Genomic DNA, 11,174 nt, shown 5'->3' with positions numbered 1-11,174 from the left:
CAGAGCCAGCCTAGGAAGCAGGCCTTGGGAAACATGTGGTCCCACAGCATGTCATGGAGAAGGCTTCAGGGACATGGGCCGTGCCCTGCAGAGTCATGGCTTGGGCTATGGTAAGGCACAGATGGGGAACACGTTGGGGCCAGAGCAGGGAGTTCTGTGTTTGCTGATAAGCGGAGGACTGAGCAGAGAGGGCTCTGGGCGTGTGGCCTGAGGAGGAGGACTCAGACTTCAGGCTGTAGCATGGCAAGGAGCCACGAGAGGGTGCCCTGCATGCACAAGAGGGCAGCCAGGGGCAGGTGGTTTAGGGCAGCAGTGGAGGATCCCGACAGGGCCACCGGTGCAGCCCTGAAGCCCGCAGGGGTCTGGTCCTGGGGCTCCACTTTGCCTCCGGAGGATTCCAAGCAGGGTCCCCGAGGAGTGGGGATGATGTCAGGAATCCAGCCTGTTGTGTTTTCTACCAGCTCCTGCAGGTCAGGGAAGAAAAATGGTAACTCCAGAAGCCTCCCTACCATCTTCACATCCTTGAAACCTTACTGGGCCTTGCCTGTCCTTACAGAAGTCACAGTTTAACTAGGAGGCTCCCACCACATACACACCCCGGCAGCAGCATCCCACTTCCAACCCTCCTTCCCCAACCCACGTGCCCACCACTGCATTGGCTTCCTTTGTCCTTCTTTTTCCTGCCTTGGCCCAACACCCTCCCATACCCCTCACCCAGCCCTAGAGGGTGGGACACTCACATCGATAGTCTTGATTACCACAATCTGCTGGGACTCCTTGCAGGCTCTCTCGGCCTTCTTGATGCTCTCTGGAGTCCATTCGATGCTGCTCATGACCATGGTACCCTCCATGGGACTGCCACGGGCAGCAGGAGCAGGGCAGGGGGAGAGAGAGCCATTTAGGGTCGACTTCGTGCTTTCCCACAACGTGTATAAAGCATGCTTGTTAGCAGCCTGAGTTCATGACAGCGTAAACTGTCAGAACGTCTTAGAAGTGAATGAAACAATAATAATGAGGAGGAAGATCATCAGAGTGGAGAGTTTCAGAAACTGAGAAAAGAAGATTATCCTTAAGGACATGGCTTTTTCACATAGGAGTCCAGGAGGATCCAGAGAGGGGACTGCAGGCTGCCTTTGCCAGAGCCTTAGGTGAATTGAAGAGTCTGTGCAGATGTGCATCATAGAAGTTTCAGGGAGTCCCAGAGAGGATCCTTACCACCAAATCATTTGAAAAGAAATAGTCTTTGAGCCAAACAGTGCTCATGAGAGAGGCTCACAGAATGTATATATAAGTGATCCGGTTTGTAGCAGTCGGTTCTCATCTGTTCCACTGAATGACCTCACTGATATGGAAAACTTCCCACACAATCCTGTGTGTATCAGAGCTCTAAGTGTCAGACACTGGCAGGAGCAGGGGTGAGGAGGGGAGGGGCTGGACAGACAGCCCACCCAGGTCTCCTGGGGCACCAGCCTGGGAGGGGGTGGGTGGGTCTCCTCTTCCTCCTTCCCAGCCCTCCCCAGATCCCTCCCCGCACATGCGTGGGTTTTATTTCCCAGCTGACTCACTCTGATACCTCCTCCCCCAGCTCACGGGCCACGTAGATGATGTCAGGGTAGCCCTGGCAGCTGGAGATGTTATTTCGTGGGTAGTAGAAGAGAAACACAAGACACATCTCGTTGAGAGTGCTGGGACCTCCCTGGAGAAGAGGAGGGAGATGGAGAGACAAGGATGTAAAGCCCACAGAGAGGGACGAGGCAGGCCAAGAGCCTTCTCGGTGGTCACCCTTCCAGAGACGCCCATCCTCTTTTCCCTTAGCACAGGGCCAGCGTGTTGGGGCCTCTTCCTTTCTGCTTTTCCATTTCCAGTCGGTGGACAATTGTTGATAATATTTTCAAAGAAATATCACACACTTCTGCCCTGTGCTCTGCATTTCCTTTGCCACTGCCTCTCAACTAGTATCAGCCACCCGTCTGTCCTGATGGCAACCTGACCTGTAGCATGGCAAGGAGCCATGAGAGGGTGCCCTGCATGAACAAGAGGGTCATGTGACCATTTGTTCATCACATTTCCTGCCTCCCGTCACCAGCCTCTTCAATCATCTTCTGCAGCTTCTAGCAAGTCTATTAAGAATACTCCATCTTCATTAAAGAAATTCTTGGATTATATATAATAATTCCAACGCATTTTTAAATTGCTTTCCTTTACCTGGCAGGTAGTTATGGTGTGGCAGAGTTAGAGGCTGCCCTCTGGGAGACATAGATAGGACAGTGTCCTCCCTGCCAGCCGCGTCTCCTTGCCCTCATCCCACTCGTCCAGTCACCTCCCCTGCTCCCCACCCTCCACATGGGCGCGATGCTTCCTACGCACACCCCATGATTCCCTTCTCAGAGGTTTTCTCACACTTGTCTTTCTCCAGATCTCCCTGTCTCTGCGGGTCCAAAGCAGGACACGCTCACTTGTGTCACGTGATCAGCTCACTGTCTTGGGATTTTTTTCCCTGTGAATTTTCCTACTGCATTATCCCTGTTCTTCTCTTACTGTGTGTATTCCTTTCTACCTCCTATTAGGATCATTTGTAAGGCTGGAGATGTTTTCTTTCTCAAACGCACGGGACCCACCAGCCATTCCCTACACATGACTTAGGTGTGGTCCCCTGTACCATGGTAACTGCGACAGGTATCTGCTACAAGACAGGCAGCATTCTGGAAGTTCCCCGTGAGTCCATGCGTTCTCATATGGTCTGAGGGGCTAGGTTGTAGTACTCTTTATTAACTGGGAAACTGAGGCACAACGAGGTTAGATCACTTGCCTAAGGTTAGAAAGCTGCTAAATGATGGTGCTGATTTTCGAACACAGGTCACAAGGAGCCCGAGTTCTTGTTCCTTTCACTCTAACTTTCCATGGCCTATAGAGGGTCATCGACAGGGAGTCCCTGTACCCATCCTGGAGGCATGGGGCACTGAGAACATGAATGGATAATGCCATTGGGAGGAAGAACAGTCAGAGTCACTGGATTACCAAAGCCAGGGGCAGAGCTTTCTTTTGGGGGCTGTGGTTATTGTGGCCGTAGTGAAGAAAGACACTTACAAAAATCACAGAGTCACGGTCCAGCGTCTGGTAGCGACACTCTATGAGCAGTTCATCTCCCTGTTCAGGGTGAAACATGAAAGCTGAGATAAGTCACAGAGGGATGGTGTGGTCTTGGCACTTTCTGGGCTGGCAACAGCGAGCTCTGATCCTGCTTTCCGCAGGCTCCAGCCAGGCCTCCCCGCCGCGGGCTCCCACCGGCTTGATCACCACCCGGTGTGGTAAGTCTCGCGTCTCCTGAAGATTGAAGTCATAGGAGTCATCTTTACAGATTGTTTGGAGTTGTGTTCCATTTCTACAGAGAGAAGGAGAGAAGACAGAAATAAAAAGATGACGTGGGAATGGGTCTGCCAATAAACATGCAGCATGCGGCGACCTTCTGGAGACACAAATTGTCCATTAAAATAAATAAGAAGCCCCTCTCTCCACAGCCTTATGTGGTCACCTCTATTCTGGGGACAGCATGAGCTCCCCCTTATTCTCAACCAAGCAAAACCTTCTGCTGAAGAATCTTTTCCCTTATACAGGAGAGCAAGTCAAATCAAGTCTTCCCTTACCTGTACTGCACAGCCTGCACAGCCTGCCCAGCCAAGTGGGTGTGGAGCAGGTAGCCAAACACCTGGATGTCAGCCACTGGGGTGCCATTCATCTGCAGCAGGAGGGAGGCACACCTGGTTTGTTGAGAACCCTGACCTTGCTCCTGTCTTCCCTTGGTAATTGACACCTTCCTCTTGTAATTGACAATCACTCCTTTAATTCTTATCAAACCCTTTCCACTCTGCTCCCCGAACCCCCAAACCATGACACCTTTTCTCCCTTGTATGATTCATGCTATTTATTTTCCTGAGCACCAGCCTATGATCATTATAAAAGTCTGAGGCTCCGGCTCTTCAGCTTGGTGATCAGACCAGATCTGTGATGGGGAACAGGGGACCTCGGGAAAGGCTTGTCTCCCAGCTTTACCTCTTCAAACTTCTCCGTCTTACACAGCCCGTAGGACATAAAGAACTCAGCACCCGGGGGAATGAAGTGTATGGGGAATGTGAAGACACCCAGCTGGAGGACTCCCATGTCGTATTCGCGCAGGTGAGAGGTGTAGTAGAGTCGGATCCCTGATGTGTCATATAAACCTGGTGCAGAAGGCAGGACAGTGGGTCACGGTGTGTAGAGGAAGAGGTGTAGGAAAGCTGGGTGGGCTGAGACCCACAGAGTCAGCATGCAATTCATTCCCAACACCTCGAGGAACCAGCCGACCTCACCAACTGCCCTCCTCCAGGTCCTCTGCAGGCTCACCGGGAAGGTTGTGGAAATTGCTGTAGTGAATCTCTAGACGAATCCACTGAGGGTCCAAGGGGGTCCCAAGAGAGATGCCCACGTTGTCTGGAAACTGGTAACTCTGTTGGAGGGATGGAGATTTGGCAGCAAGAAGGACTGGAACTAGGTGCCAATCCAAGGTTCCTGCCTGGTTTTCTAACCTTCACCCCAGCCTTCCCTATCCCCGTCTTCCATTAGCCAGCAATGCTCCCTGCTCAACAGCATGCTCCCCATAAGCCATGCGTCACCCCCACTGCAGGACTCACAGTGCCCCCGACAGCCCAGCCCACGATGACCTGGGAGCAGAGGGAGAAGTCAGGGTCGGCCCCGTAGCAGTCGTTGATGCCCTTGGGGAGCACGCTGGCATTGCCACAGGCATACACCAGGATGTGATGCACCATAGTCTCATTGTGCTCCACCAGCTTGGGCTCGAACTACACCGAGAAAGGAGGGCAGAATGGGGTCAAGTGTCCCTGCCCTCAATCCTTATTCTCCCCACTCCTTTTCCCAGCTACAACTGTGGCATTCTCCACTTCTGTCCAGTTCTCTGCCTCTTCTATTTCCTTTGTGTTTCTTTTCCCCAAGCGATATTTTTCCCAACTCTGCCTGACTCTCCTGTCAAGGCTTTAAACCTCTTTCCTGAAACCACAGCACATGGTTCTGCATCCAGCTAGGGACATTCCAAGGCCTCTGGCTCTCTTTAGTGTTAGTCTTGAGTCTGGAATATCTACCAAAGGCTCATGTGTTGCAGGCCTGGTCACCGTCACCCGTGCAGCAATGTGCAGAGTTGGAAAGGATTGGATCATAAGGGCTCTGACCTCACTGATGGATTAACCCACTGATAGGTGAACGGACTAAGGGAGGTGGTGGAAATTGTAGGTAATGGGGTGTGAACGGAAGAAGTAGGTCTCTGAGACTGTGCCCTGGAAGCGTATTTCTTGTCCTTGGTTATCCCTGCTCCCTACTCTGGCTGCCATGAGCAGAGAAACCTCTCTCTGTTGCACCCTTCTGTCAGAATGCTCTGCCCCACCTCAGGCCCAAAGCAATGGCATCAGCTGACTGTGGACCTCCAAAGCGATCAGCCCAAAGAAATCTTTCCTCCTCTAAGTTGTTTTTCTCAAGTATTTGTTACAGTAATGCACAGGTGAGTAACACACTCTAACCTCAATTGGTGCATGATCTCTGAGAATGTATCCACATTCGATTTTCTAAAAAACAAAAAGTGGCTCCCCTACAAAACTTGGCCCTTACTATAAGATCCTATTTTCAGGTACTTGATAAGATTAAACCCTTCATATGCAAAGTTAGATGACCAAGTTTGAGTTCACTCTAGCTTTGTTGACTTCCTGACAGCCCAAAGCCACTTCCCCTTCCTGATTTTTACCTCCTTCTGGGCTATCAGAGCACAATTCTAGGGCTTACTTTTTGCAAATGTTATTAATTAGTAACCTCTGTCAAAAATCTCCACTGCATTGTAAGGCTTGAGTAAAATAGTGCAGGTAGGTAGAGTTCTATACCACCCCCACCCAGCCCCAGCTGGTTCCATTCTCCCAGCTGCTTCCCTATGGCTTCTTCTAGAGACTGTGTGAGTGCCTTCCCCACTTGGCGGCCTCCCCAGTCTGTTCACATACCTTGTAAATGTGATGCTTCTTGCTGACGATGGGTAGAGGAAGAAAGGTACAGGCATATGTGGTATCATCTTCTGGAATGAGGAACTGGGGAAGGGGACCCAGAAGGCAAGCAGGGTGAGGGTGGGGTTCTCAAAGATGCCAAGGGAAGGATGGGCCAGGGAGGGGGTTCACTTGAGGGCTACGTGGGCAGTCTTTGGGAGTAACCTCACCCCAAGGAATGTGCTGGACATGGGGTGCCAGAGGAGGGGTCTGGGTTGAGTGGAGAGATAGAAAGGGAGCAGGATGCAGGCGGTGGGGTGGAGGGGCTTACGTCAGTGATCTCCAGGTCATGGATGATGATCTCCTCGGGGACCTCCAGATCGTCAGGGTGGAACATTTGCAGCAGGAAGATGGACTTAACGAAAGTACGCTCGGGATCCAGCTTCAGTGTGTCATCCAGGCCATAGGCGGTCAGCACCCTGATGGTGTCACTCTGGGGGTGCCATGAGCATTGAGGGGCTGCCCCCCACTGGAAGCACTTCACATAGATGTGCACCCAAGACCCTAATCAAGCCTGGCATGTTTACACAGTGGAAGGGAAAGGAGTTTGGCCTGGAGACTAGACTGAATCTAGTTCCACTCGGAGGTGAACTTTTGGGTCACATTGAACGATCAGAGCACCCTCACATTCCCTCTCTGTGCCTGTGTCAAAATGAAAGAGTAGAGCTGAACCCAGGAATTCTAACATTCTCAGGCTCAGGGACAGTGGGCTCTTCAAGGAGGGGTGGGTGCAGAGTCATTGACGGGGCAGAGGAGAGCTTGTGCATTTCCAGAGATGGCACAATGGTAAGTCCCTGGGAAGTCTGGGAGGGACAGATGCCCTAGGAATTGTGGGACTGGAGGCAATGTACCTCCCCAGAAGCCAGAGTTATGTGTGGATAGTGTTTTTCTCCCTCCCCTATTTTACCGTGATGTCTTGATCGTGAGGATCACAGGAGCGGAAGGGCCTGGAAAAGCGCATGGTTGTGTAGACAGCGTCTTCTGTTAGCCCCAGCAGTTCGGCATCCTGGCTCCCGTCCTCCTCTAGGGTGTTTTCATCCACAAGGTGCTGATCCTAGGGTCCAGGGAAAGTTAAGGAGTAAGAACCAGAAGCTCAACTCATCATGCTTTGGGGCAGCAGGTGTCCATTTATCTCCCACAGGGCACCGACACCACAGAACCCAGGTCTGCTTTATTATTGAATTTCCTTCTAGGGTAGAGCACAGCTTCAAGGGTTGGGTTCTCAGAGCCTGTGTTTCAAACAGCTTTGAGCTTTTCCCAGGGACCTGTATTTAGTAGGCTGTTAGCAAAGAGGGGGTGCAAGAGTCTCTCATAGTCTAATGGTTGGGTTCTCTTAGCAGCCTTGAAGACATGCATTTTGGAAGACTTAGGCTACAAACTCTAGGCTAGAGTTCTTGTAAAGAGAGACCAGCAGTCAGCAGGAGTTCTGAGAGTGTGTTTGGTTATGTTTGGAGAATATGGGTGTTTTCTGGACACAAAGCCATCTTCAACCTAACGAAGGCGCTCATCCCTGGACAGGAGTCACCCTTAGACTTACCGAGAAATAGACATGGCCATCAGGCAGGACTCCTCCAACAACCAGGTCACTTCCCACCACAGTGTGGCGGTGGCTGATGCCCAAGCCCACCCAGCCAGCTGTCCGGACCTGGAGCTCAAAAGTGATGATCTCAGCCTCAAAGTCAAAGTCCCAGAGCAGGAAAATGACATTGGAAGGGTCTAGGAACCTGGAATAGCGCAGGCGGGATGTGGGGCTGAGGTGGCTGCCTGGGCAGGTGTCTGACAGGACCAGAAGTAGAAAAAGTTTAAAGAGAAGGACACAGGTCATGGCTCCTGCGACCTGGAGCATCTCTCCTGCAGACGAAGACTCAAGAGCTCTGGACTTATATGTCTGTACCTGTGCCAGGCACCATGCCATGAGGGAGGGTCAGGCTGGGATCTTCTGATCTGATTATCCTCTGGGTTCTGAGTGGTGCCACTTGCATAACTGGAGTTCAGATGTCCAGAGAGGGCACAGGGCAGGTTTCTCTCACTCTGGAGGGGACCTAGCGTGAAATTCTTCTGAGTAAATCACTCAGGTTTCCCACCCCAACTACAGGTCAGTCTCCTGCCCATGGAGACCCTGCAGAGTCATGGAGGATTCGGCATCTCCCTGCTCTTCTTCCCCTCCTGTCTCTCTCTGCCTCTCTGTCTCTCCTTGCCTTGCTTCGCTCCCCCATCCTGGATCCTTAGATATCCTTACTAAGTGCTCTGTCTCTGCCATGTTCCCTCCACCCCCAGTTTAGATGGTTGTTTTCCATTTTTGTCTGTGCAGACTAAGGCACTAGTGGGGGTGGGTGTAAACCTCGCCTCTCAGTCCTTGGTACCATGTAGGGAGGAGGGAAGTTGTTGGGAGGGGCGGGCGGGCTCTGCTGGGCATCTGCTGCAGGAATCCTTGCTGCTAATCCCAGGAAGGACACCTAGAGGTGAAAGAACCACAATCAGCTTCCCAGGTGGGCAAGTCCGAGTCCAGGGCAGCTTTGATTTTCATCACATTCCTGGGGAGGAACAAGAAGGAGTGAGGGGAGAAGAGGGAGAAAATGAGAAACAGACAAGCACGTGCCTTTGGACTGCCACCCGTGAGCTGCCTCTCAACAGGGCCACATTTTACTGACTCTCCTCCTGGGAGGCTTGGCCCGATTTCTCCAGGTGCGAGCACATTGGTTTTATTGTTTTATTACACAAACAATAACAGCACAAAGGGAATATTAGAATAACAGAGTGGAAAGAAACTTCAGACCCACTTAATTTTCCAAAAGTTCCAATCCATTTACTTTTAGATAAGGAAATGGGAGCACCAAGGGGCATGCCCTGGGATTGCTCTTTTCTTTATTTTCTTAGGTCCTTGACCCCACAGGACAGCAGAGCCCTGAATGTTCTTCCTCCATGGTTCATCCTGATGGAGGGAGTTGGTGTCATTTGTTAGCTGCTTCGTAGGCAGGGACCAAAGTCTCACTCTAGTTCCAGACTTATTTCCTTCTGGTTATTGACACAGCCACCCAAGGGCTGTGGTTCACCTCACGTGACCCCTTTGCCTGTTCTCTACTTGGAAATGGACAGGACATGTGCCCACGGGCTGGCCCAACTCACTCTGGCCCATGCATCCCCACACAGGAGTGCAGCTCATGGAGTGTGTGCGGTGAGTGGAGAACGCTGGCGTGAGCTGCGTGTGCCTTCATTCAGTGCCCGCCTAGTCTTTGAATCACACATTAAGCTCAAAAGCTGGTGAAGCTGTTTGCAACTGAGGTGCCGTGGGGGAGAAAAAAAATGTCCCCAAGGGGCAGCTACAATCTCCATCTTTGGGCCTGGCAGAGAAAGCGGGGATCCAGGCAGCCATCTGGAAGCCAGAGGCTTAGTGTGGCTGGGAACAGAGTGGCCGAGACTGAAGACAAAGTCGTACTTGGGAAGGCCCTGACCTTGAGGAGTAGGAACAGCAGGGAGGAGATATCAGGAGTACTGGAGACACTCTGATCCCAATCTCATCTGAGGATTAGGCTGAAGACAGGGGACAGGACAGCCGGTCCTGTAAATGGAGAAGGGCCTAGGATCCCTTATCCTGCAATCTGTCCTGCCAGCCGAAGCACCGTTCTCAGGGAAGAGGCAGGGTTCTCATGAAAGAGCAGGAAGCCGGCCATTATGGACCCAGGAAATCCCTTCTTCTGGCCCTTGACTGTCTGACACTAGGCCATTGCTGCACATTTTGGAGGGTCCCCAGGGAGATGGGCCTGGTGTCTGGGTCACCCCAGTCCCCTTTTTCTTTTACCCAGTGTCTGTGATGGGGCTGGCACTGAGTAAAGCCCAGCGCAGTTCCAGGTCTTGAAAGGTAAAGTTCAGTGGCCAAACTGGCCCGTGTCTCTATACTGTCATCCAGGAGTTGCTGAGGATGGAGAGAGGGCAGACACAGGGCCTTTTCAGTGGCATTTTCCAGACTGTTGGTTTTCAAACTGGAAACAAGGAGGCCTCTTATCAGTGACACACAGTCAAGAGAACTTGTGCTTCCAATTTCAGCTGGTTACTAAGTGATAAGAAATTGAAGACAGAAGTTACCATTAACTCTACCATATTTTAATTGGATTTAAAATTTAACACCGCAATAATAAAATGCAGTTATTACTGAATGCTTAGCCTGTGCCAAGCTCTATTTTAAGAATATTTTCATGTACCGATGCTTTCACTCTTACAAAATAGTTTTCAATATTATCTCCCTTTTGTAGATGAAGAAACTGAGGGCCACTAGGCAGGAGAGACAGCAAAGTAAGCAGTTGGGAAATATGTAATTGTTATATACATAAGTTACTATAAATCAATCAAATATGATTACATATATTTAATAAATTAATAAATGTATGTTTAATAATTAAATATTATTTAAAATAAGTGAGAAAAATCCCCACGAGGTAAAAGAAAAAGAAAATAACTTTATTAGTAAATAAGCATTACACTGGAAAGTAAGGCGCATGAATCTTAATTTACTAAAAAGTTGCAAAGATAGATATAACCCACCATGAGTATATTCTTAAGATGAACTTGGAGGGCTTCACAGACCCATTTGTCAGACATCCTTCATCTTAGACTCACTTGGCAACTGGAGTACATCCATGTTGCCCCCACCAAATAAAAAACTTCCTGTATCTTTACAACAGAAAGTAATTTTGCAACTTGAAATAAGGTTTTTACTTAATTTGGACTTCTGCACTAGTCTCTTTGCTATGTTAATATAGGCTTCTACCTGAGTTAAGCCAGGTTCCCAATAGAAGGTTGCTACTTCCTTGGGACCTGGGAGATAGGGGCGCCAACCTCAACCCTGAGGATTAAATTTCAAAGAAATGGTCCTTGAGAAGATGTCATTCTTGGGTTTTAAAGCTAGCAAGGGGTTTAACTGAGCTTTTCAAAAGATTTTCAAACATTCCAAACAGACAGGAGGAATTTGTCATTCCAAGTTCTCTAATAAAAATGCTTCAAGAAAAGGAAGGATAATTGGGCTGGGGTTGTGGCTCAGTGGTAGAGCGCTTGCCTAGCATGTGCGATTCTCAGCACCACATATAAATAAATGAATAAAATAAAGGT

The 11,174-nt window shown here is 50.2% G+C and overlaps 1 protein-coding gene across 1 annotated transcript; it reads right to left on the bottom strand.

The window, feature by feature from the left end:
- Positions 1-221: 221 nt before the first annotated feature.
- Positions 222-7,896, bottom strand: LOC113199649 (putative DBH-like monooxygenase protein 2). Its single transcript, XM_026412702.2, has 13 exons — positions 7,609-7,896; positions 6,979-7,125; positions 6,343-6,504; positions 6,033-6,116; positions 4,668-4,835; positions 4,381-4,483; positions 4,051-4,217; positions 3,645-3,736; positions 3,286-3,382; positions 3,088-3,147; positions 1,566-1,696; positions 741-855; positions 222-464 (listed from the first exon to the last, which is right to left on the bottom strand). The coding sequence occupies exons 1-13, from the start codon at positions 7,894-7,896 to the stop codon at positions 222-224; spliced, it is 1,857 nt and encodes a 618-aa protein (XP_026268487.2).
- Positions 7,897-11,174: the final 3,278 nt, after the last annotated feature.

This window comes from Urocitellus parryii, chromosome 3 (genome assembly GCF_045843805.1).
Source record: "Urocitellus parryii isolate mUroPar1 chromosome 3, mUroPar1.hap1, whole genome shotgun sequence".
Classification (NCBI taxonomy): Eukaryota; Metazoa; Chordata; class Mammalia; order Rodentia; family Sciuridae; genus Urocitellus; species Urocitellus parryii.
This window is presented reverse-complemented; position numbering and strand designations above follow the sequence as displayed.